Consider the following 26,130-nt stretch of genomic DNA (forward strand, 5'->3'; position numbering starts at 1 on the left):
TTAAATCAGGAATTAAATTTGGATATTTATCGTTAATAATTTCTGTTATTTTTTTTGAAATTTTATTCTTATCTAGTCTGAATGATTTTGATTCCCTTATTTCTATTTTGAATTATTAATTTACTTTTTCAGTAAATAAATATTTCGTTTCTTTTGGAACATTTTTTAGATATTATTTAATTTAGTCTATTACTAAGGCTTCCTCCTCTTCTAGAGAATTCATGTATGTTGTTTGAAAGCTTATTAATATTAAATATAAATGCTCAATTGATTTGATATAGCTTAGTAAAATTTATATTATTATTATTAAATTATTTTCTACTTCCTCAATTTCGAAAAATACCTTACCTTCTTTTATTTTTGTATTTAGTATTTTCAGTTATTTTGTTTATATTTCTAGAAGGTTGTTTGTACATTATTTTTCTAAACCAAGAATGCAAGTGAAATAAAAATAAAAATTTATATTTTTATTTTCCATTAATATTAAAGATATGTAATAAATTTTTTTAAAATAAAAATTAATTTTTTTATTTTTTAGAAAATTTTTTTTAGAAAAAATAAAAAAAAATATAATAATTTATATTCTAAAAAAATATTAAAATAATTTTTTTTTTTTTTTTTTCGTATGTCATTATAATAATAAAAAAAAAGGATATTTTCATGTGACAACTTTAACCTTCAAAATGTCACTTTAATCTTAATCATCTTCTTCACTGCCCATAATAACAATTACCTTTTCATTTTTTTAACAAAAGTTTAATTCTTTAGCTCTTTAAATAGCATAATTAATAATTTAATCGATTCCTAAAAAAAAAATATAATAGTAAAATAATAGTAAAAAAATAAACCTTAAAAAGAAGGAACTTTTAAACAAACGATTCCACAGCTAATAGCTAAACCTTTAATAGTACCAGCCATATTACTAACTACAATAATATGTGCTTTGGGTCTATATTTACAAACCATTCTGGCCATATCTCCATACATAGAAAATATAACAATTGTATTAGCTTTAAGATCAAAGCTCATCTAAACAGCACTTGTAGCCATACTTTCTCTATCAGATATTTCTCTTTAAAATAAAATATAACAAAAAATTACTAAAAATTATAAAAACCTTACAATTTTCGTTCTATGGAAAAAATTTTAAGCATTATTATAACACATTTCAGCTTCAGAAACTAACTTTGAGATTATTTAAATACATTCAACTGGGTATTTTCCTTTAGAAGTCTCAGAAGATAGTAAAACAGCATCAGTACCATCTAAAATAGCATTTGCAACATCACTTGCTTCTGCTCTTGTAGGCCTAGGATATTAAATCATACTTTCCATCATTTAAGTGGCAGTTATTACTGGCTTTCCTACTTCTAAACATCTCTCAATAATCCATTTTTACGCTACAAATACTTTTTGAGTAGGAATTTCCATTCCTAAATCTCCTCTAGCTATCATTATACCATCTGATGCTTATAAAATTTCTTCGAAATTCTCTAAACCTAGTAAATTTTCTATTTTTGCAATAATCTTTATGTTATCTCCCCTTGGTGATATCAAATCTTTTATTTGTTCTATATCTTGAGCACTAGTACAAAACGATACTGATATATAATCTATTCCTTTTTCTACACCATAATTAATTATATCTTCTTCATCTATTTTTTTTTTTTTTTCGAATTAATTTATTATTACCTTATTCACTTATTGTGGGTAAATTTAAATTACAACCCGGTAGTCTTATTCTCGTTTAACTATTTAGAATTGAATCGTTATCAATTTATACTATTACACTTTCCTTTTTATAAATATTATGCTTATTTTATATAAATTATATTTACCTCTTTTATTTCAATAACATGGCAAGATATACTTCCTTATTACATTAATATTTATTAACCTATTTTTACACATTAAGATAAATTTATTGAGCATCCAATTACTTTATTATCACCTTCATACTCTTCATTGTCGCCTACTATTTATTTTTTATATATTTTATTATTCGTATTTTAAATTAAATAATATAATTTTACATATTTCCAATAGTTATCCTTATTTTAATTTTATAGGTTGACCATTTTTTAAATACGAAGTTATTACTTCTGGTCCCTTTTATTGTAAATAAAAAAAAGAAGCAATTTATATATTTATTTATTTTTCTAAAAAAAATTAAAATAATACCCTTGTGTCTAGCATAATAGAACATTGTAGATGCTTTTTTAATTTAAAAGCTTTTCTTAAATTATTAATTATATTTTCATAAAACTTTCAAAAAAAATAAAAATATTATATTAAATGAATTTTAATTTTTTTTCTAAACATCCTTTTCTGAATGCAATATGTTTATCCTTGCAACATTCATTCCTGCATCAAGCATTTTGCATATAGTTTCTAAATCTGAAGATGAAGGGCTAATTATTTATATTAATATATATTATTATATGTTATTATATTATTTTCTTATATTTTATTTTATTTATATTATATTATTTTATTATATATTATATTATATATCATTTTATTTTATTTATTTAATTTCATTTTATTATATTTCATTTTATTTTTAAAAAGGTTAATTACCCGATTGTGCATATAATTTTAGTTTTTCTTTTTGAATAATCTATTTCTTAAAGAATTTTTTGTAGGTTAAAAGTGCATCTGAAATTCATTTTTTATTTTAAATTTAATTATATAGATTTTTTTTAAATAATAAAATTTAGATATTAAAAATTATAATAAAATTAAATTAATTAATTATTATTTCAAAATGATGTAAAATAATATTATTTATAAAAATAAATGACATAAATATATTAATTATTTTATTAACAAAATTATATAATATATTTTTTAAAATATTTCATCAAAAAAAAAAAGTAGAAAAAATAAAAAAATTATAATTTTTATATATTTTAAACCATTTTAAAAGTTTTTAAATAGAATTATAATTATTGCTCTATAAAAAAAATATATTATTATTTTATAGAAATATTTAAAACATATCTATTAATATTAAACACATAAAAAATAAAATAAATAAATACAAATTAAACAATATCAACAGGTAAATTAATAAAAATAAATAAATAAATATATATATTTAATAAATATATGCATATAATCTTTATATAATATACTCATTTAAAATGAATACCTGTTATATTTCTTGTACCCCTAATTCTAGATGCCAAAGCCATATCTTTTGACAATAAAGTAACTCTTTTTGCATGAAGAGCACATGCATAGGCATCTTCAAAAAAGCTAACCATATAATCTTCACTTACACCTTAAAGAACGCTCAATGCATTTGGAGTCCATCTAAAATTTTGATTTTATTCAGTAAAATAATTACTTGCTACATCTCTGACTAATCTTTAAAAGGGTAATTTTCTAATTAATAGTGAAGGGGCTCTATTATATTATTTAAGTTCTTTAATTGCCTTTTCTCCAGGTCTAAATCTGCGAACAATTTTATCACGAGTTGATTCATACTTAACTGCTGTAGTTGATCTAATTTATATTTCTTGATCTTGTTTTTTATTTAATTTGGGATTTTATGATAATGCAATTTTTGTTTTTGCTGCTTTTCTAGGCATTGCTTTATTTCTTGACTTTTTTTTTTTTTTATTTATTTATATTCTTTGTTTTTTTATTATTTATTTATTTTTAAATTTCGAAATTAAAAATTAAATTTTTTTTTTTTTTTTTTGGAAAAATTAACAATTTTTTTTTTTTTATAAATTCAAAAATTTAATAGTTAATTATTAAATGCACATTTATTTTAATTTATTTTTTTATTAATTTTTTATAAATGACAAAACAACAAAAAAGTTTAACAATTTAAAACAAGCAAAATTTTTATAATTTATTAATAACAAATATTAGCTATTTTATACTTAAAAAAAAGCGAAAGAAATATAAGAAATTTTATCAAAATATATAAATTAAATAAAGAAGATTACATCAAAATCAATCGTTTATTTATTAACTATTTTATCTGTAATATTAATTAATTTTTTTTTGAAAAAAATATTTACTAAAAGTAAAGTTTATTAGATAAATCATAAATAGGTTATTTAACAAAAAAATATTAATTTATAATGTTAAAATAAATATTTATTTAATTATTTATTAAGAAATAAGAAATAAAATAATTGATTGAATAATATTTAATGTTTTATTAAAAAAGTATTTATTTTTGTTATTTACCTACTTAAAATATATAAAAATTATAATTATTAAATTCAATTAAAAATTTGAAATAAAATTGTTTAAATTTTATAAATATAAAAAGGTATAAATATTTACATATTTAATATATAGTGTATATATGAATAAATTTAAATGTATAATTATTATTTTACTTCATTAAACATAATATTTATTTTTTAATTAATTTACTTTTTTCCATATAAAAGTTTATATCAATCTTTAATATTATTTTTTTTTAATTGTATTTAATTAATTTATTTTAAATATTTATACATCTGATTTTTAATTACTTTAATAATTATATAATTTATTAATTTTAATTTTTTTTTTAATCATCTTTTAATTTATGTTCATTTTGAGTATAATATAATCTTAATTAGTTTTAGTTTTTTTGCAATAATTTTTGTTTTAGAAAGTAAATAATTAATTTCCAGATAAATTGTAATTACTTTTTTTGATTATTTTTCTGGTCTTTATCTTTGATGATTTATATTTATTTAAATATATTTTTAGTATTGTTTTTTTCATAAAATTTCCTTTTATTAATAAATGTTTTATCTTTATATGACTAAAGTAGTTTATTTAAATTTATGTAATAAATGCTTAGCAATTTAACTATTTATATATTTTTAAAACCAATTTGTTTTTAAAGGATTAAATAACTTATTTTTACCATTATGATTATGCTTAGTATAATTTTTTTAAAAAAATAAAAAACATTTTAATAACTAAGTAATTATACTAAAAAAACATATCCATTATAGCAATTCAATTACTATTAAAGTAATTTAATTGAAAAAAACTTAGAATTGTATAAAAAAATTTTGATTCGATCTATCATAATAACTTTAAAAGATTTTATATTTATATATTAATTTTCTTTTTTGAAGCATATATTAAGTTTTTAAAAAAACGTATCCATAAGAATTTCAATTTTTATTAAACTAAGAATATAAAAAATTAAAATTATTAAAAGCATTTAAAAATTCCATAATTTTCAAATTATATTTTTCATATAATAAATTTAAAATTATAAATACTTAATTATATAAAAAGGTTTTAATAACTAATTAATTAACTAAAATAAAAATAAAAAAACACATAAATTATTTGATATAAAATATATTAAATAAATATATTAACTCAATTTTAGATTAAAAATATATAAGAACATGAACAATTTTTATTTAAAATATATAATTTATTTTATATATTTTTTTGTTTATTAAAAAAATCAAAATATAAATCTATATATTATTTTTTCTAGTTTTATTTAATAAAAATTATATTAATAGTTATTTAATTTTAAAATTAATCAAAAAATAATATTAGAAAAAGAAAGAAAATATAAATAAATTACAAATTTAAAATAAAAAATAAAATAATTAACAAAATTTATAAAATAATTTTAATTTTTAAAAAATATTATTCATATAAATAATATTTATGATAATTTATATATTTGAGAATATTTAAAAATTTATTACTTAGATTAAAGAATGTAAATTATATCAGAAATTCAGCTTACATAAAAATCCAATGATTTGCATTTTAATTTGTTTATTAAAAATTTTTAAATATTTTTTTAATGTAAAATCAAAATATTCTTTATATAAATATGATAAAATATTTAATAAAATCATATGATATTTCTAAATAATTAATTAAAAAATATATGTATTAAAATTAAATAATTATAGTAAACTTTTATAATTATAATAATTTAGTTTATTATAATATAAATTTTTTATAATATATAGTTAAATCAGTTAATATTATTTTATTTAGAGATAAGATATTATATTTTTATTTATTTTAATTAGTTTTATTATTTATTTTTTAAAAAAACTTATAATAAAAATTTTTTTTAGCAAAAATGAAATGGCTGTTTAAGCTTTTATTTTTGTTATTTTTTTTAACAAAATAAAGGAAAAATTAAAAATAATTAAATCAAATAATATATAATTTAAATTTATTAGAAATAAAAAGTTTAAACTTAAATAATATTATTTAAATTTAAATAAAAAATTAGTTTAATTTTAATTATAATAATACTTATTTTTATAATGAATTTTAATTGACTACATAATTAACTAAAAAATAATATATGATTAAATTAATTTAAAGATTATCTAAAAAATAACTAATATTTATAAAATAAAACTCATTAAAAAATATATATAAGTAGTATTTTTAAAATAACCTTTAATAAATGTTGTAAAATATTATATAATTTGTTTAAATTAAATATTAATCCATTTTTATTTTAATATTTAATTGTAAAATAAAAATTATATTATTTTATTTATTATTTATTTTTGAAATATCTTTTTTAAATATATTCTAAAAAAATTATATTAAAAAACATTGTAAATTAATTAGTTAGAAAATAAATTTTAATGTAATATTTTTTAAAATTACTTACAAAAAGCATAAGAAAAGTAAAAGTAATAGGGTCATGTTTTAAGATTATTTTATTAATTTTCTTATTAAATTTATAATTAATTAATTTATTTTTTAATAATATATATTAAAGAAAAAATTGTTTATAAAAAATATTTTCTTAATTAGTATTATTTAATAATATTTAAAAAGAAAGTTTCTAATCAAATTAAGTATTTATTTTTTTAATTAAAATATAAAATAAAAATTTACTGAATATATTTAATAATTATTATGTTAAAAAATTAAAAAATATATTAATTAAAAAAAAATTTGAATAGTAGTTTATAAAATAAAAATAAAGATATTCTTAACTTAAAAATTAATATTAATAGTATTTAAATTTAAATATATATTATTTATTTTATATATTTAATTAAATAAAAAAAAAATATTTTTGAAATAAATGTATCATGAATAATTTTATTATTTTATATATAATAAGTAATTGTTTAATATTATATATGTTTATTACATTTATATTTTAATATTTATTTATTTTATTCTGAAAACGCTAATATAAATGTAGAATTTAATTAATTTTATTTATCAAATAAATATATGTAAAAAATTATGAATTAATTAATAAAATTTAATGAATATTATTTTTTATTTAAAATAGAAAAATCAAAATAAATAATAAAATATAAAAAAATTTTAATAAATTTTTTAAATAAATATTTTAATGTAATTTTTATTTATATTTAAAAATTTAAAGAAAATAAATTTTTTAATAATATTTTTATTAATAAATTTTATCTTATATTTAAATTTATATCCATTTTAAAAATATCGCAATTTATAAATTAATTTTTTTAAAAATAAATTAAAATCATTTTTTTCTATTTATATATATTAATATAAAATTTAAATTTCATTATATTATAAATTTTGTATATTTTTTATATAAAGATTTACACCTTTATAAAAGATATAATAATATTTTTTTTAATTAAATTCAAATAAGAAAGTTCTATTTTACATTAAATACAAAAAAATTAATATATAAAAAAACTTAAAATATATTTATTAAATTTATATATAATATGTAGTTTATATATACAAATAATCGAATTTTTTTAATAAATATATTTATTTTAATTTAATATCAAATTTTACTAATAACAATCAAAAAAACAAAAAAATATAAAATTTAATCAATAAATACTCTTAAAAATGTAATAAGCCTCTGGAATTGAAAACATAGTTTAAATAAATTAAATGTAATTATAACAGCTAATTTAAAATTAATAAAACTTATAATATGTTTAGGAATAATAACGTTTATCTTAACAATAATTACTTTTTTAATATTCAAATTTATGCACATCATATTAATAATTGCTAAATTATTTTTCAGAAAGTTGGAATATTTAATAAAAACCTTAATAATATGCTAAGAACTATCAAGTAAAATTAGAATTTGATTATAAAGGTCAAATAGAAAAAGACGTTCAGTAAAATATTAAGAACTCATATAAAAATATATAAAATTCTAGCAAATTAATTGTAATAAATCCTTAACAAATAGATAATGTTTCTTTATAGGATATTCTTTAAATTTTAAATAAAAAAACTAAGATGAATAAATTAATAATATAAATTTTATATTTGATAATTAATAAGAATAAAAAAATAAAAAAATTGAAAATAATAATGATGAAAATAATAAAAATATAAATAATAACAATATATAAAATAATTCTTCTATATAAAATCCTAATACAAATTAACACTCGTAAGATAAATATAATAATGAAGAAACATTTTCGAAACAATAAAATTCGAGACAAGTTAAAAAAATAAAAGGATTTAGGAACGATACTAACTATCATAAAAATATTCTTAAAGGCTTTAGAAGTTATATAAAAATAATAAATAAAAATGATCATGAATTTTAAAGAAATTTTTAAGATTATTTTAATAAATATAAACTTAATAATGAATTAATAATAACACTTTTAACTGAATCTTAATATAAATAATAATTTGAATAATTTCTAGAGGAAGATCCAATGTGGTGGATAAGAAGTGCAAATATTATTAATGTAGAGAAATAACTCAAATTTTTTGAAATTGTAAAAAAAAAGATTTCTAAAAAATTAAAACTAAAAGAAAAAGCTTTATAAGACCAACAATTTAATGAAAAAATATATATAAATATATATATATAAATATATATATATAATAAATTTTAATAAGTAAATATCTTATATTAAAAAAACAAATTTTTTGTTAATACTCAATATATTTTATTAATATTTATTTTAATAGTTTTTTTTAATTTTTTTTTTTTACACATAATTTTATTATAAGTTTTATTTTATATTTCAATTTTTTATAATTTTTGAATTTAATTATAAGTTTTATCAGAAAATAACATATTTAAATAATAATATAAATTTTTATAATATAATTAATTTTTATATTATTTTTTAAATATATTTCTAGATTTTTTTATATAATATAAATTAATTTATATCATTTTTTTTTAATTATAGATTTTTTTAATTATTTTTTAACAATATTTTTTTGTAATATCATATTTAAATTATATTTTATGGAAAATTCTTTTGTTAAAGTTTTTAATATAATTCTATCGTAATATTATTAAAATTATTTTAATATATCATATAAAATTCAAAAATTTAAATTAATTGTACATTATTTAAAAAATACCCATAAAAATTTTAAAATTAAATTTGTATTTTAGATAAAAATAATCATTTAAATTATTTCAATATATTTTTAAATCACAAAAATTAATTAAAATTTACAATAATATAAAGATATAATTTGAAAATAGTATTTTTTTTATATTTTTTCATAAAATCTTAGTTTCTAAAATAAAATAAAAATATAATAAAATAATATATAAAAAATTAATATAAAATTATATTTTTTCTTTCGTTTAAAATAATTACAATACATTTTTTTATATTTTATTTTATAAGTAATAAATTATAAGATTTTTATCTATTAAAATGTTATTTTATTTATGTGAAAATAAAATATTATGTATTAATTAAAATTATTAATTTTTTATTTTAATTGATTATATTATAGAAACAAATAAATATATTATTAAAAAGTAATTAAATAATATTTTTTTTTTAAAAAAAAAAAAAATATTATACTTTAAAATAATTAATAAATATTTACTTATAATATTAGTTAATTTTTTCTATTTATTATGATTTTTATATAAAAATCAAATTTTAATTTATATTACAATTCTAAAATTTTTTATGTTTGCATTTAATATTACAAATCTAAAGTCAAATTATTGTTGGCTATTTATTATATTTTTTTTTTGTAATCACATTATATACATATTATTTACTTATATAGCTTTATTTATTTATTCAATAATTATTTATAAAAAAAATTCTAGGGTAAGAAATAATTATTAATATTTTTTTTTTATGATTTAGTTTTAAAATAAATTGACAGAAACATAAAATAAAACAATATTAACAAGCAATAATATATTCTGAAATAAATTGATATTTTATTTAAGTTTTCCTTTTCTAATTTATTAATTTTCATTTATTATTTTTAAAAATTATTACATTTTAATTTATTATTTATAAATTATATTTAACACAATTATTGATAAAAAGAATTTGTAACAAAATTATAAAAAATAAAGACTTTCAAAATCAAAATTAAAAAATTTAAAAATTTAATATTTTTATTTATATATTAAATATGAAAAAAAAAAAAAAAAATATTTTTATTTCAATATTATTAAAAAAAATAAAAGATATTTAATCATTTTTAAATAAATTATATAAATTTCTACAGTAATATAGTATTTTAAAATATAATTTTAAACATTATTTATATAAAATAATATTTTTTATAATAATTTTATCTTCTGATATTTATAATAAGTAATATAGGTATATTTAAGCATACTGTTTTTTAACTAGGAAATTATATTTTAATTATTTTTAATAATTTTATTTTAAATAAAGATTTATTAAAATATATATAAAATAATTTTATTTCAAATATTAATTGTTTTTTATATTTTTAAATAATAAATTAATAATTTTCTTTATTTTTAGTTATGAAAAAAAATAACAAATTAAATGTATTATTATTAGTTTAAACTTAAGAAAATATAATTAATATAAAAAATAATTAATAATAATCATTTTTTAACATGTGAATAATCATTGAATGTTTTAACAAATTCATTATTAATTCTGAAAGTTTAATGATGATTTAATCCATTAGAAGAAGATTTATAAACACATCCATCGTTCTATTTTTCTTACCATAAAGTAATTGCTTATTAAGTTAAATAGCTTTCTCCTTAAGGTAAATGTTTTTTTAACTCCTCATCACTTAGGAATTATTATCTAATTAAATATTTAATAATGAAAATATTCTTATTAAAAAGAAATACCTCTAAAAGTATCCATGATCTGTTATTAAATCTTCATCTCTATTTTCAGGCCCTATTGGTTAACCATTTTAATTTCTCATAACTTTTCTACCTATTGTGTTTCCAGCTTATGCATGTTCCTTTTTTCGAAATAAGATTAATTAATCTTTACATTATTTTTTGTTACTTTATGACCATACTCAACATTATTTGTTGTTTAAAATTGTCTTTCTTTACTTTTTTCATCAAGTTTTCGTTCTTAGTATTATATTTCATGCTATATTTATTCTATCAACTATATATATTTTTTATTTAATATTTTATAAGAATTTATATTTTCTTTTATTTAATATTAATTAGTAAAAAAAACGTTTTATTTTTTTATAAATTATAATTCTATTTTTATTTACTTGCTTTTAAATAGTTTCGATCCTCTTTCCTTACTTTGGGAATTCATCTGCTTTGTTTTTACCTTTATCAAATTAATTTTAATATTTTTTTATTAATTATTTTAGATATTTAAAAGTATATACCTGTTCCATATTCACTATTGAATGTTTAAGGAATATGATTATATTATTTCCCTAAACATCTTTCACTTGTTATATTTTATTATACACTTTGTGTTTTATTAGTTTCTTATAAAGGTTCATACAATGACTTAGTATTTTTAGTTGTATGAGAACATGGAATTGTTCTTCCTACACCAGTTAAATCTCTTAATACTCGTTCTTCGTACCAATTTCCTATCAAAGTACCTATTTAAAAATAAATAACATATTTTTAATATTAATATTAATAACAATAATATATATCTTTAATTTGCTATATTTTTTTTATTAATATTTAAAATGTATTCTAATTAATAAAATGCATTTGTTTTATATTCCAAAAAATATATAATTTAAATAATATCTTTGTTAAATTAAATTAATTTATTAATTTGTTTCCATATATAATTATTATTTTTTTATGTTACCTTGATTTTGATGTGTGTATTTATTATAAGATTCAAGAGTGGTTTAATTTAACTCCATTGTTATTCTATTTTAGTTTTAAAAAATATTAAATGTAATTTTTTATTAAAAGTTATTATTTTTATTTAAAAAAAATAATAAAAAATAAAAAATAAAAAAGAAAAAAAATTAACAATTCAGCTAGATTATTTTTTTAAAATATAAGTAAATATTATTCAAAATAAAAATATATATTTAATTAGGATATTACTTTTTATAAATAATGATAAAATAATATAGCAAGCTTATAAAGCTATCTAGTTAATTTAAAAGTCAAATATCAGTAAATTTTACTACATAAACATCTAAAAACACTTATCAAGACGATTAGACATATATTTATAAATTAAAAAACGCTGACATACCTTCTTAAATTCCATCTTGTAGAGTAATTGATTTAGAAGGAAATTTAGTAGCTCCAGGATATGACAATATACCATATGAGATATTGAATAAAATATATGATAAAATGCTGGAAGTAATAAAAATAAATAAATAAATAAAAAAAAAATTATAAGCTTGAAGAAATAGATATTATTTTAAACATGTCATAAAGATAAGGAAAAATATCTTTTTATATGCCTTCTTTTGGTGAATAAGCAACAACAATAGGAGTCGGAGCAGGGCTAGAAGATCATGACTTAGTTTTTCCTTAATATAGAGAATAAGGAACTCTCATATGGAGAGGATATATAGTTAAGGACATGCTTAATTAATGCATGGGAAACACACACGATGTAGGTAAAGGCAGACAAATGCCTATTCATTATGGTTCTAAGAAACTTAACTTTGTTACTGTTTCTTCACCATTGAGTATTTTTTTTTAATTAAAGATAATATTTTATTTAAAATTATTAGCTACTTAAGTTCCCTAGGCAAGTGGAAGTGGCTATGCCTTTAGATTGAATAATGAAAATAGGGTTTCTGCCACATTTTTCGGAGAAGTAATATTATAAAACATATTAATTTTTATAATTTATAAAAGGGAGCTGCTTCAGAAGGTGATTTTCATGCTGCTTTAAATTTTGCAGCTACTTTACAATGCTAAACCTTATTTTTATGCAGAAATAATAAATATGCAATATCAACACATTCAAGTTTGTTTTATATTTGTTTAATTAATTATAAAAAAAAAAATCTTAAAAAATAGGTGAATAATATAAAGGAGATGGCATAGCAGGTAAAAGTATTGGATACGGGGTTTAAACTTATCGAGTCGATGGAAACGATGCTATGGCAGTTTATCATGTAGTAAAATAAGCTAGAGAATATATAGTAAAAAATTAAAAACCTGCTTTTATTGAGTTCATGACTTATAGAGTATTTTATTAATATTTTATTTTTATTTATGTACAAAAGATTGGTGACCATAGTACTAGTGATTACTCTGTCTTATATAGAAGTGAAGAAGAAATTAATTTCTATAAATAAAATAACCCATTAACAAGATTAGGATTATATTTAAAAAAAACGGGAAAGAGACAATTTGATGAAGATAAAGATAAACTTGAGAGAGAAAATATTAGAAAATAAATTAGTTAAGCATTAAAAGAAGCGAACGAAACTAAACTTCATGGAGTAAATTCTTTGTTTGAAGACGTTTATGATAATCTTACACCTAATCTTAAAGAATAATAAAAGTAATTAATTGAACATTTAAAGGAATATGGAAAACATTATAAACTTGAAAAGTTATAATAATGAATTTAGATTTTTTGAAAATTTTTAATCATTCATTTTTTATTTTATTGAGTAAATATTTAGAATAATATTTTTTTAAAATAAAAGTTTACAAAATAATATATAATATATAAAAAAAAATTAATAAATTTAATATATATATATAAATATAGTATTTATTAAGAAAATGATTTTTATATATATTTTAATAAAATTTTTATAAAAATAAAAATGTATAATATTTTTCAAATGAATTTAAGAAAAGAATAATAAATACAAACAAAATAAATAATCTATATGTATTTATTTTTTTAATTCTTTCTTTTTTTATTTATTCATTTTAAAAAACTTAAAAAAATTGCAATCTATTCATAATGAAGTAAAAATAAATAAATAAAATATTAGAAAGAAAACTTGATTCAATATTACATTAATTTATTTAATGTAATTGATGCGTTGCTATTTACTTTATTAGCTACTCTTTCGTAATGGGATCTTGATTAATGAGTATATAAGCTGGTTAAAAGTCCGCCTACAAATAAAGAACTTACTGTTGTTATAATTGGAAAAGGTTTCAAATGTCTTCTAAAAATGAATTGTGTGTAAGCCCAACCACCTAAACCTAACCAAAATCCTAATTTTTCATCATTTTTTAACGAAATGTATGCTATATTTAATTAATTCATGTCGTTATTATCGTATTAGAAATCTTCTTATTATTAAGTCATAAATGTATTTTTCTTTTTTTATTTTTAATATTTTTCCTTCTAATTAAAAATATATTAATTTGTATATTATTATTTTTTATTATACTTATTTTTATATTTTTTGTAAAAAATAAATAATTACTTCGCTTTTAAATTATTAATATATAGATAAAAAGTTATTTAATTAAAAAGTTTTTTTTATAAAAACAATATTTATAAATAATTCCATTTATTATATTAAATAAATAAACTTTTTATATGTCTAAAATGAGTTTATATAACTTTTAATTGCTATTCATAAACAAAATATTTATTATCCCAATAATACATCTTAAATAACATACATTTATAAAGGTAGAACTACTTTTTCATTATCTAAAAATCTTATAAGATTTCTACATGAACCAATTTAAAATTTTTAATTTCGTTTTCCTAAACTAAGACCTATTCATTAAATATCCATTATAAATGTAAAATAAAACCATGGCATCGCATCTTAGTGAGTTTTTTATCTTAATCTCGAAAAAATAAAAGGTTTTTAACCTAAAAAAAAAAAGTACAGTTTATTCAAAAATTTATATTTTTGTTCTTTCATGAAGTTATTCACCTAAAAATTAACTTTTCCTCAATTAGAATAATCTACATATTTTTAGAGTCACACTATTTTTTTGCACAAATAAAATAGGAAATTATTATTTCTATTTCAAAAACTGTTTAAAAAGTGTAATATTACTTTTTTTTTAGACATAATATATTTCATAAGAAAGTTTTATTACACTTTGTGTATTACACATTATAATATTTATAATAAGAAAAGCTAGTTTTAGGAAATTTTATAATAACAACTTTTTTTTCTTCTGCTTACCATTACCATAATAAAGTAACTTATTTTAAAATTTTTTCGAATTAAAGAATCATTTATTGAGTATAATTTAAAATCTAAATAGAGACAGACTTTATTCATAAAATCAATTTTAGATAAGAATTTTAAGTGGAATCTGAAAAAAATAAAGATTATGGGAAAATAAGTTTAAAAAATTTACAACACATATCATTTTTTTAATTTTTTAAAATTTTTTTTCTTTTTTTTTTTTTATTATTATTTTTTTTATTTATTTTGTTATATTTTGTTTATTTCATCTTATTAATGTGCTTTCTCCTCTTCTTATTTATCTATTTATTCCTAAATTGTAATTTCTTTTTATTCTATCTCTTTATTTATTTGGGTTTCTTAGATTATTTACAATTCTTTAGTTACTTAAAAATTATTATTTATTAATGATTCATTGCTAATTTTTTCTTTATTTATATCGTCAATTTTAATTATTTTTTTTTATTTTTTTATTTCATTATTTGTTCCAATATCTTTAAGAATATTTTAAAATTATCTTTTTCCAAAAGTAGGACAAATAATTTAATTAATAATCTTTCTTGTTAAAACAATCTCACTCTATTAATTTCCTTTACATAACTAATGTAACACCTAAATTTCTTATTTAATTTTTTTAATATGTTTTTACAAACTTTTTTCATCAAATTTTTCTAGAATATTTTAATCATCATCATTATATTTATCTTCTTATTTATTATTTAAATTACTTATATAAGATTAAGAATCACAATTATTAAGTTTTTTTTCAGTCACTTAACTGCTTTTATTAATTATTTCTTCTTATTTTGCTAAATCAGACCAAATTTAATCAACTTTTAATATATTTTATTCATTTTAAAAATAGCTAATTTCTTTTATTAATTTTGATAAATTTTTTCAATTAACTTTTCCTTTTTAACTTCTTAATTTTATTCTTGACTATTGTTTTTTATTTCTTCATCAATCTATTTTTATTTTATAATTATATTATTCAAAAGTCCTTTATTTTATTTTTCTATATTCATTTTAATTAAATCCATTTTTTCAAATATTTAACATTAAAATTAATTATTAACTCCTTACTTTTTTTATTTCATATTGTTTCTAATATTATTCAAAGAAATACTTTAAATTTCATATTCAGTTTTTGTATTTAAATTGTTCAAATTGCTATATTTATTAATTTTGTTTTACTATATATTTGTATTATTATATTTTTTAAAAATTTTTTGTTGTAAAAATTGTTTTTCAGAAATACTAATTTAATATTATAATTCTTTAAAATTATCAATATTATTATTATTATTATTATTATTATTATTATTATTATTATTATTATTATTTTCATTATTTATCGTTATTTTGTTGCCTTAATTAATTAAAATTTTTTATTATTATTATTTATGTTAATTTTTTATATAATCTTCTTCTTCTTTAAAAAAATTTACTTATTTTTTTTTAAAAATATTCTAATCCTTGTTAATTGTCAAGGATGGTGATTATGATGAATATTTTGTATTTTTATTCTGTTATAAATCAAAAGATTAAAGAAACTTTATTTTATTTTATGAATGGATTTCTTCTAAAAAAGAATATGTTTAACGATTTTTTTATTTTTAGGATGGAGTATTCTATAATATTTAATCTAATAAGTTTGCTTTGTATTTATTTTTTTTCTTTTGCAATTATGGTCTTTCATTTCTTAAATAATTTTAAAAATTATAATTCGCATTTTCCATATTTTTATTAAGTATTTTTAAAAAAATGCTATTATTTTTTAATTCGAAATTTCAATGAAATTATTATTTTGTAGCAAATTAAATTTTGAAATTTTAATTTTTTTTATATTAATATTTTGAAACAAAGTTTTTTGAAAATAAAAAAAATATAATAAATATATTAATTTCTTTAAAACAATATATACATATATTATTATTAATTTCAAAATTATTATAATAAAATATCTATAGTTTCTGTAAATTTCTCTAATATTGATTATATAATTTTAATTTAACAATAATTCATTATATAAAATATATAAAAAAAAACTAAATTTATTTTTATGGAATACTTTTAAAAATAGCTAGATAAAAATTCCATGAAAAATCTCAAATTTTTTAATATGTTTTTTAATTTTATAAAGTTATTTATCTATAATAATAATTAGATAATTAATTTCTTCTAAGTAGTTAATATAATAAATATAAGAATTTTTTAATTTAAACATTGTTTAATCATATAATCTAAAAACTAAATATTATTATTTCCTAACCTCTTTATTAAAAATAAATTTTTGCCATTCTTTTTATTTTCACATATAAAGCTATAATTTTAATTTTTTCTTTTATAGACTTAAAATTTATTTATAAATTAATCTAAGATATAATTTTAGATATAAATATAATATTTAAAAATAAAAGAATTATATTTTTTTTTTTCCTTTTACCAAAGTATATATAAAATAAAAAACAATTATTTAATTTTAAAAATACCTTTTATTCTATTATTTATTTTTCTTTTTTTGATAGGCAGTTTAAAAAAAATTATTTATTAAAATAAGTAGTATATTATTTTATTAAATATTTAATCCTAAATATCTATATATTATAAATTTATTTTTCTATTATGCTAAACCTTTTTGAAAATTAAAGTATTTTCAATTTTTATAATATTTAATACTTCAGCTTTTTTAAAAAAACAGATAAATTTAAAAACATAATAAATTATTAGCCTTAAGTTTTTTCTTAATAAAACTACTTTAAAAATTATAAACTTTAATTATAGTTTTTTTATTTTTTTTATTCACATTTAATTATTAGTTATAAGATTATTTAATTTAAATTATTTATTTCATCTAATATTTTTTTATATATATGATTTATGAATAAGGAATACTTATTTAAGAATAAGATTGATTTTAATAATAAGTATAAAATTAAACTTATTACTATAAGTTATATAAATTATTTTTATATTTAATTAATACAAAATGTATTATTTTATATATATTTAAAATCAGGGTAATTTTTATGAAATTATAACGTTAAGACTATATCAGAATTTTAAATAGTTCATAACAACAAGTAAAGAAAATAAAAAATGAATAACAATATATATTTGAATTTGCTACTTTTATATAAAATTTATAATTTAAAATCTAAAAATTAAAATAAAATGCATTTGCTGCGTTAGAAGTGTAAAAAGTCTTAAAAAATTCTAGAATATTAATGAAAAATGTAAAAAGTACAACAAATTTATTTATAAAAAAAAAAAATTATTAACATTATATATTTTTATTAAAATTAATTAGTATTAAATATTTTTATTAAAATTAAATTTGTAAATAAATCCATATCTTTATTTTTTATTTTAAAATAAATAATTTATTATTTTTATTTAAATAAAATATAAATGCAAAATATTTTTATATTATTCTTAATTTTTATCTTTTTTAAATAAAAATAAATAATTTTAATATTTATATTATGTTTTTTTTTATTTAATTTAATATTTTAATAGAAATATATTAAAGTAAAATTATTATCATAAAATAAAATATTAAATATGAAAACAATTTACAAATAATTATATATAAAAAATTTAATATTTATATTAAATTTATATTATTTAAAATAATTTATTATAAAATAGAATATTAATCATTATTTTATTCTATATAAATTTTTCATTTATATTAATTAATCTATTTATAATCTTATTATTTATAATTTATATATTTTTAAAAAATAAATTAAACTTTTTATAGTAATATAGTAATAATATAATTTAATTTTATACATTATAAATAAGAGATAAAATAATATATGCAAGGGATAAAATAATATAAGGAGGGGATAAAATAACTTATATATTTAATTAATAGAATGTTTATTTTATTTAATTAAAAATAGCATTTTTACCCTAAAAAATTATTTCTTTTCATAAATATAATTTATTTATAGCATAAAAAATTTAAAAATCCATTTAAACAAATTATTATACTTTTTTTATTATTTTCATTTTATATTTTTTAAATATTTATTGAAAATACTAAACGAATAATTTATTATATTAATTTATAAAATTAGTCATAACCTATTTATGAAGATAAAATTAAATTATTTAAAAAATATTTAATCATAAACAAAAATTTTAGCTATACAAATAATTTATTTTTCGTATTATCAGTTTTCAAAAGTTCTTCTAATATCCAGTTCTTCATTTACTTTAATTACTTTTTATTAGAATATATTTCATTTATTTTTAATAATTATCAAAATTTCATCTTATTTATTTTAAAGTGTGTGAGAAATTCAAAACTAATAAAAATAGCCTTTAATATAAATATATAACAGCTCTAAAGTTTATTAAAATAGCAATATATAATTTATATTAATAAATTATATAGATCATGGATAAGTAATCAGTATTTTTTACATATATACATACATATATATCTTTATATATATTATATTTATCTTTAATTTTAATATATTTTTTTTTATATTGAATCTAAAATATTTATATCATAAAAAATTACTATAAATATTCGACTATTTTATTATTTAAATAACCATCTGATACAGCAAAAATATAATTTTACTTTATATTAAAAATAATTTATGTTTAATTCTTTTATGCTATCTTGCAAATATAAAATTTAACACTTATAAGAAAAATAATATTTAAATTATTATATAACTAATATGTTATATTTATTCAATTACTAAAAATTCTATATGATTATATATTTAATACAATATTTAAAAAAATATAATTTTTTATCATCTTAAAATAAAAAAAAATTTATATAATAAATAATCAATAGATTTACATAAATATCAGATTAAGTGCAGTATTTTTTAATTTTTATTTATATATCACTTAAAATATTTAGAAAAGTAAATAAGTCTAATCTTTTAATGATTATAATTAAAAAAACATATTTATACTATTATAAATATATTTTAATTTTAATTAGGTATTATAAAAATAATATAAATGAATAGTTTTTAAATAAATTATTTTTATTAATCATTATAAATATATAAATTTAATATAATATTTTTTTGTAATAAATTAAATAATATATATATATATATATATATATATATATATATATCTTAAATTAATATAATGATCAATTTTTTTATATATTCATTTTTATTTAAAGATATATATTTATATATATATTATTATTTTTTATATATACATTAAAATCTATTTATATTCTTTAATTTTTTGTTATATATATTTATCACTAATATATTTATTAATACTTTCAGTATATAATCATATACAAAAGTATATTTATTTTTTTCTTAAATTTCTTTAAATTTTTTTTTATTATATATAATATATTTTACTAAATAATTTATTATTTTAAAATAAATCATTTTATATTATCATCTAATTATATAATTAATGTAAGAAAAAAACATATACTTTGGTGTATTGATAATAGGTCCTAGTGGATCTGGCAAAACCACTCTTTGTGCTGGTTTTTAACAAATTTTTAATTAATTAGAAAGGTCACATTTAATAATAAATTTAGATCCAGCAACTGAATATACAAAATATGATAAAGTAAAATTCTCTATAAGAAATTATTAATTTAATTAAATATATTTTTAAGGCTGATATTGATATAAAAGATTTAATATGTATAGATGATGTAATGTAGGAGTTAAATTTAGGTCCTAATGGTGCACTATTATATTGTATGCAATTTTTAGAAAATAATATTAATTGGTTAATAAATTAAATAAACTTACATAAAAATAAATATTTAATATTTGACTTTCCTGGTATTTAAATACATTTATTAAAAATAAAAATTTAAGTATATAATAATAATATTTTAATTTTAAAAAAGGATAAATAGAGTTATATATGTGTAGTGACCATGTAAAAAACATAATTTAAGTTTTGTAAAATAATCAAACTTTTGAAAGCCAATTAACAGTTTTAGAACTCTTTGATTCTTGTTTTTGTTATGATTATTCAAGTTTTATAAGTCTTTCATTGCACGCACTTTCTTCATTAATGAATTTAGAAATGCCACATATAAATGTTATTTTTTAATTTAAAAATAAAAAAAATTTACAATAAAAATTAGATATTGAGTAAAATCGACCTAATGAAACAAAACGGAAAGCCTCCTATGAGTTTAGAACATTATTTAGAAGCTAAAGATTTGGCAGGAATATATGCTTTTGATTGTGAAGAATATAAAAAAAGTTTAAGTAGTTTTGATAAAAAATGCTATAAGTTAAATAAAGCTATTGCTGAACTTTTTGATGAATTTGGTTTGATTAGCTTTTATCCTTTATATATTAATAACAAATTACTTGTTTCAAATCTTATTTATAAAATAGATAAAAGCAACGGATTTTTATTTTATCCGGGATATGTATTTTATTAAATAAAATATTTTTTGATTTATGTAATGTTTTTAAAAGAATGAGAAATATGGAGACTTAAGAAATCAAATTGCAGAAAGTGATGAAATATTTGCAACTAATTAAATAGCATAACTAGAACTTGATCTATTTGAAGATAATGATGATTGGAAAAAAGACTTAGAAATGTGTAATTAATAAAATGAAAGCGATAATGATAATGATAATTGAATACTTTTTTTTGTAAAAATAATAAAAAAAATATCTTTATTTTTTTATAATAATAAAAATGTAAAATAATCTATTAAAGTTAAAATTTTTAGTAAATATATAACAATGAAAAAAGATCTATAAATAATTAAATTACTTCAAATACAGAAATAATTATGACTGAATTATTAATTTTCTTTTTAGATGTTTTTGTATTTATTTAATTCTATAAATTTTCCTTTATATTAAATTCTGAATTTTTAACTTTTAGATTTATAAAAAAAAATATTTCATTATTTTAATATTTTATAAAAATTAAAAATAATCTTTTAAAAATTATCTTTTTCAATTTTATTCAAAAACAATTTTTAGCTTCAAATAAACTTGATTATCTACCAATTTAAAAAACATTTTTAGTAAGTTAATTGATTAAATTAAACCTACTTCCTTAAAGAATCTTCTTCGCTTACAAAACAGTTATTAGGATGAATTTTTTGTTCTTTTTATTTAATAAAACAAAGGATAAAATTAACAATTAAATTTTAAATTTATTGTTTAGACATTCGATATCTATTTATTTGAAAATACTAAGGGAATTTAAAATCAAAATAATTTATTGTAATATTACAATGTAAAAATATCACAACTATCTATTATGTACAAATTAGCAAACATTTAAAATATTTTAGACATACCAATAATTTTCGGAAGTAAAAGATTATAATTCATAATATAAATATTTAATTAAAAATATTTTTAATAAGAATTTTAGTGTGTTTCTATATGATCTAAAAATTATTTTTCTTATTTATATAACATACTCTTCTTAATTTTTTTTTTAAACAATATTTAAATTATTAATCTTTTATTGGATTATATTTATTTTCTAACATCACATCGAAGGGCAATTCATAAAATTTTGTTTTTAGGACTACTTTTTTACGATTTATTTATGAATTTTCTTGTAATATAAATAACAATCATACAAATAAAATTTTTTACCAAAAATGTTTATTATATTTTCTTATTTAGAAAAATTATATTTATTTATTTTTATCTATCTGATTATAGTTAATTTTTTTTATTTTTTTAGTATTATCCTTAAACTATTTCTGAATTAGTTTATTTTGGTTCAATTAGTTCTGTTGAATCATCTTACAATACAAATAATATTATACTATTAATTTTATAATTCTATATTATTCTAAATTGTTTCCTATATAGTTTACTTGAATATTAACACAAATTTATTTACAGTTATTATTTTTTTTATTATATATAGCTATCTAGTTTCACAAAATCTGGCTAAATTTTTCTTTTAAGCTTTGTGTTTTTATTAAGTTGTTGCTAACTATTTCTAATTTAAAACATAATTTAAATTATATTTTATTCATTAAGGCAAATAATATAATTCTCTTATTTAAAGAGGATAATTCTTTGGGATTTTCTATATTTTTTAATTATAAATTTTATTATTAGTTATTTTGCATTATTATATTATTGTTTTTATAATTATATTTTTACTTTTTATTTTTTTTAATTTTAAAAAATATTAATTTTAAAAACTTAATATTAGTAAACTTTGGAAGATTTCAATATAAATTTTTAAGCTTAATTTTAGTGATTATATATGCAATAAAATTTTCATTAATTAATATTCACTCCATTATTTTTATATATTTGATTTTTCTGTAATTTTTTTAAAAAAACTTAATAATAAAAAAAGCAAAAAAAAAAATATATATATAGCAGCTTTTTTTATTTTGATTAATTTTTCTAAAAAAAAATATGGATAAATGATATATAAGTTAGGAAAATTTTTATTTAAAATGATTATAATTTTAATATAAATTAAAAAATATAATAGTGATAAGCTAACATTTTATATAAAAATTAATCAATTATTTACATAAAAAATATTTAAATATTTTATATATAATAAAAGTATTATTCAGCATATTCTAAAGAAAGGAGAAAAATATAACTCAAAATAATAAATTAGATAAGAAAATTTAAATAATAAATATTAAAATATAAATGAAGAATTATAAAGTTGCTTTAAAGGAGCCAGATGAACCTCCAGACGATGAATTAATATTTAAAGGAGTTTATTTTAATCCTCACGGTCCTCCATAAGAATTTATAGATTTAAAATAACAAAATAAAAGTGATAAGTAAAAAAAGCTAACAGATATGTATAAGAAGCTAATATAAAAATAAGAGTAATTTTTGTTATAAAATCAAAACAAAGAATCAACAATAAAAAAAGTGAATGAAGAATAAAATAATAAAAAAGATTAAAATTGTTAATAGAATAATTATTAATAAAAATAATATAATAGATATTAATAATAGAACAAAAATAAATAAATAGGATTAATTTAAAATAATAATGATAATACTTAAAATTCTAGTAATTCTGTATTAAATCCAAATCTAAAAAAAAATCTTAAAGAATATGAAATTGAAAGAAATACAAATTTTAATAAAATAAATAAAAATAAGTAAGAGATTAATAATTTTAGCAATATAGAATAATATTCCTAAAAACAACCGAAACAAGAATATTAATAGAAAAACTCTTAAAATTAAAGAAAATACAAAAAACAATTTAATTCTTAAAATTTAAATTAGCATATAGTGCAAAAAAAAATCTAATATTAAGATAAAACATTAATTACAACGCAAATAAATTTTTAAAATGAACTTTTAGAAGATGATATAGAAGAGATAGACATTCCAATTATTTCTTAAAATTAAATTGAATAAAAATAAACTATCAACTAAAATGCATATTATGATTTTTAAAATATAAAATAAAATATTTAATATAATAAAGTCTTTGCAAAAATATTAAGCATAAACTAATATCCAATATAAAATATAAGTTTATAGATACTTTAAATTGAAAATTGTTGTTAAGAAATTTGTAATTTGAATTTAAAATAATATAACACATATGGAATATTTTAAGATAAAAATTAATTTTTATAAGAAAACCAACTAAAATATTTATTTTTTAATTAATTTGATTTACAAAATAATAATTTGATTTTATATATTTAAGAATTTTAATGAGTCAAATATATATAAAATTAATAATACCATAAACATAAAATTAAAAATAAGATAAAAGCTAATTAATAATATTTTAAATATAAATAATTGAATTATTTTTATATATTTAAATATTAAATGTTAATAATTTTTCATCATTAATTAATTTAATTTAAATCAATTTTTTCTTTTTATTTTTTTTATTAACTTAATATATTAACATGATAAATTTATTTTTGAAAATATTTTTAAAGGCAACTATTATAACAAGATTTTTTAAAAAAATAGATTTTACTTTTTTTATCCTAAACATAGTATTAAGGTTTTTGCTAAATGCAATAATCACACCAATCAAAGTTAATTATATTATTAATTTGTTATTCTAAACGATGAATTTATTTTATTAAACTCTACTTTTTTTCTTTGTAGAGGTTTTAATTGTATTGTGGTGATAATTAATTTTGTAATTTTAATATTAATGCATCTTAATCCTTGATTTTTAAATTTAAATTATCAATTTCTTTCTGTTAATCTTTCACAATTTATTATTTATTTATATTAACTTTAATTTTATTTAAAAATAAATAAATAAATTAAAATAATAGGCATTAATAAATTATATTTAACATAGATTTAATATTATATTATAGTGAAAAAAACAAATTAGTTTTTAGAAAATTATTAAAATAGCCAATCTAAAAATTATAATATTGCTTATTCAAATTCATTAGCTTTTTATATTTAAAATGCATTTTCTTACATTTTTTTTATTATTATAATATATATTATTTTAAAAAAAAATTAAAACAAAAGAAAAAAAAAGAAAAAAAAAGAAAAAAAATAAATAAATGATAAAATAAAATAATATAGCACATCTCTAACAATAATGCCAATAATAATAAAATCATTAATAAATTTTTATACAATAAATGAAATATTAAAAGTAGAATTACAAACAAAAACAAAATTTTGTAAAAAAAGGGAAATTATTAATGAATTGTGATGGTAAATAAGATTTTAATTTTTTTAAAAATATATTTTTACATGTTTTAAAAAATAAAATAAATATAATAAGGAATAAAATTTATTGTATATGATTACTATAAACTAATAAAGACTATTGGAAGTGGAGCTTATG

At 14.8% G+C, this 26,130-nt stretch overlaps 5 protein-coding genes across 5 annotated transcripts, besides 36 other annotated features; 2 read left to right on the forward strand and 3 right to left on the reverse strand. All coding sequences in view use genetic code 6, as the record gives it.

Moving 5' to 3' along the window:
- Nucleotides 1-658: 658 nt before the first annotated feature.
- On the reverse strand, nucleotides 659-2,454 carry IMG5_165290 (pyruvate kinase, putative; the record flags this gene model as incomplete). Its single annotated transcript, XM_004030173.1, has 6 exons — nucleotides 2,182-2,454; nucleotides 2,034-2,109; nucleotides 1,693-1,975; nucleotides 1,118-1,655; nucleotides 849-1,072; nucleotides 659-804 (listed from the first exon to the last, which is right to left on the reverse strand). Exons 1-6 carry the CDS (start codon nucleotides 2,259-2,261, stop codon nucleotides 659-661), a joined length of 1,347 nt encoding a protein of 448 aa, XP_004030221.1. The 5' UTR covers nucleotides 2,262-2,454.
- Nucleotides 2,415-2,512: a microsatellite.
- Nucleotides 2,415-2,528: a microsatellite.
- Nucleotides 2,433-2,533: a microsatellite.
- Nucleotides 2,448-2,564: a microsatellite.
- Nucleotides 2,461-2,563: a microsatellite.
- Nucleotides 2,565-3,137: 573 nt separating the features above from the next.
- On the reverse strand, nucleotides 3,138-3,596 carry IMG5_165300 (hypothetical protein; the record flags this gene model as incomplete). The annotated part of the gene is made up of 1 exon (XM_004030174.1): nucleotides 3,138-3,596. One exon carries the CDS (start codon nucleotides 3,594-3,596, stop codon nucleotides 3,138-3,140), a length of 459 nt encoding a protein of 152 aa, XP_004030222.1.
- Nucleotides 3,597-3,610: 14 nt separating this feature from the next.
- Nucleotides 3,611-3,664: a microsatellite.
- Nucleotides 3,665-3,696: 32 nt separating this feature from the next.
- Nucleotides 3,697-3,752: a microsatellite.
- Nucleotides 3,753-7,374: 3,622 nt separating this feature from the next.
- Nucleotides 7,375-7,413: a microsatellite.
- A 232-nt stretch (nucleotides 7,414-7,645) lies between these two features.
- Nucleotides 7,646-7,679: a microsatellite.
- Nucleotides 7,680-8,286: 607 nt separating this feature from the next.
- Nucleotides 8,287-8,357: a microsatellite.
- A 447-nt stretch (nucleotides 8,358-8,804) lies between these two features.
- Nucleotides 8,805-8,841: a microsatellite.
- Nucleotides 8,805-8,842: a microsatellite.
- A 56-nt stretch (nucleotides 8,843-8,898) lies between these two features.
- Nucleotides 8,899-8,947: a microsatellite.
- A 178-nt stretch (nucleotides 8,948-9,125) lies between these two features.
- Nucleotides 9,126-9,163: a microsatellite.
- A 334-nt stretch (nucleotides 9,164-9,497) lies between these two features.
- Nucleotides 9,498-9,548: a microsatellite.
- Nucleotides 9,500-9,544: a microsatellite.
- Nucleotides 9,549-10,189: 641 nt separating the features above from the next.
- Nucleotides 10,190-10,248: a microsatellite.
- A 101-nt stretch (nucleotides 10,249-10,349) lies between these two features.
- Nucleotides 10,350-10,427: a microsatellite.
- Nucleotides 10,428-10,778: 351 nt separating this feature from the next.
- Nucleotides 10,779-10,809: a microsatellite.
- Nucleotides 10,810-10,813: 4 nt separating this feature from the next.
- Nucleotides 10,814-12,087, reverse strand: IMG5_165310 (hypothetical protein; the record flags this gene model as incomplete). Its single annotated transcript, XM_004030175.1, has 5 exons — nucleotides 10,814-11,024; nucleotides 11,072-11,190; nucleotides 11,461-11,522; nucleotides 11,584-11,808; nucleotides 12,030-12,087. The coding sequence occupies 5 exons, from the start codon at nucleotides 12,085-12,087 to the stop codon at nucleotides 10,814-10,816; spliced, it is 675 nt and encodes a 224-aa protein (XP_004030223.1).
- Nucleotides 12,088-12,154: 67 nt separating this feature from the next.
- Nucleotides 12,155-12,193: a microsatellite.
- Nucleotides 12,155-12,196: a microsatellite.
- Nucleotides 12,197-12,295: 99 nt separating this feature from the next.
- IMG5_165320 (hypothetical protein) lies at nucleotides 12,296-13,770 on the forward strand (the record flags this gene model as incomplete). The annotated part of the gene is made up of 5 exons (XM_004030176.1): nucleotides 12,296-12,544; nucleotides 12,585-13,010; nucleotides 13,052-13,163; nucleotides 13,217-13,386; nucleotides 13,426-13,770. Exons 1-5 carry the CDS (start codon nucleotides 12,536-12,538, stop codon nucleotides 13,768-13,770), a joined length of 1,062 nt encoding a protein of 353 aa, XP_004030224.1. The 5' UTR covers nucleotides 12,296-12,535.
- A 1,736-nt stretch (nucleotides 13,771-15,506) lies between these two features.
- Nucleotides 15,507-15,572: a microsatellite.
- Nucleotides 15,526-15,582: a microsatellite.
- Nucleotides 15,531-15,600: a microsatellite.
- A 1,015-nt stretch (nucleotides 15,601-16,615) lies between these two features.
- Nucleotides 16,616-16,676: a microsatellite.
- Nucleotides 16,677-18,593: 1,917 nt separating this feature from the next.
- Nucleotides 18,594-18,659: a microsatellite.
- Nucleotides 18,660-18,877: 218 nt separating this feature from the next.
- Nucleotides 18,878-18,927: a microsatellite.
- A 101-nt stretch (nucleotides 18,928-19,028) lies between these two features.
- Nucleotides 19,029-19,063: a microsatellite.
- A 61-nt stretch (nucleotides 19,064-19,124) lies between these two features.
- Nucleotides 19,125-19,171: a microsatellite.
- Nucleotides 19,136-19,187: a microsatellite.
- Nucleotides 19,188-20,410: 1,223 nt separating this feature from the next.
- Nucleotides 20,411-20,446: a microsatellite.
- A 302-nt stretch (nucleotides 20,447-20,748) lies between these two features.
- Nucleotides 20,749-22,139, forward strand: IMG5_165330 (hypothetical protein; the record flags this gene model as incomplete). Its single annotated transcript, XM_004030177.1, has 5 exons — nucleotides 20,749-20,910; nucleotides 20,960-21,131; nucleotides 21,200-21,396; nucleotides 21,443-21,968; nucleotides 22,036-22,139. 4 exons carry the CDS (start codon nucleotides 20,749-20,751, stop codon nucleotides 21,788-21,790), a joined length of 879 nt encoding a protein of 292 aa, XP_004030225.1. The 3' UTR covers nucleotides 21,791-21,968; nucleotides 22,036-22,139.
- A 111-nt stretch (nucleotides 22,140-22,250) lies between these two features.
- Nucleotides 22,251-22,280: a microsatellite.
- A 1,534-nt stretch (nucleotides 22,281-23,814) lies between these two features.
- Nucleotides 23,815-23,871: a microsatellite.
- Nucleotides 23,872-24,104: 233 nt separating this feature from the next.
- Nucleotides 24,105-24,144: a microsatellite.
- Nucleotides 24,145-25,024: 880 nt separating this feature from the next.
- Nucleotides 25,025-25,069: a microsatellite.
- A 715-nt stretch (nucleotides 25,070-25,784) lies between these two features.
- Nucleotides 25,785-25,833: a microsatellite.
- Nucleotides 25,834-26,130: the final 297 nt, after the last annotated feature.

Source organism: Ichthyophthirius multifiliis (genome assembly GCF_000220395.1).
Source record: "Ichthyophthirius multifiliis unplaced genomic scaffold scaff_1120509251235, whole genome shotgun sequence".
In the NCBI taxonomy this organism is placed as follows: domain Eukaryota; phylum Ciliophora; class Oligohymenophorea; order Hymenostomatida; genus Ichthyophthirius; species Ichthyophthirius multifiliis.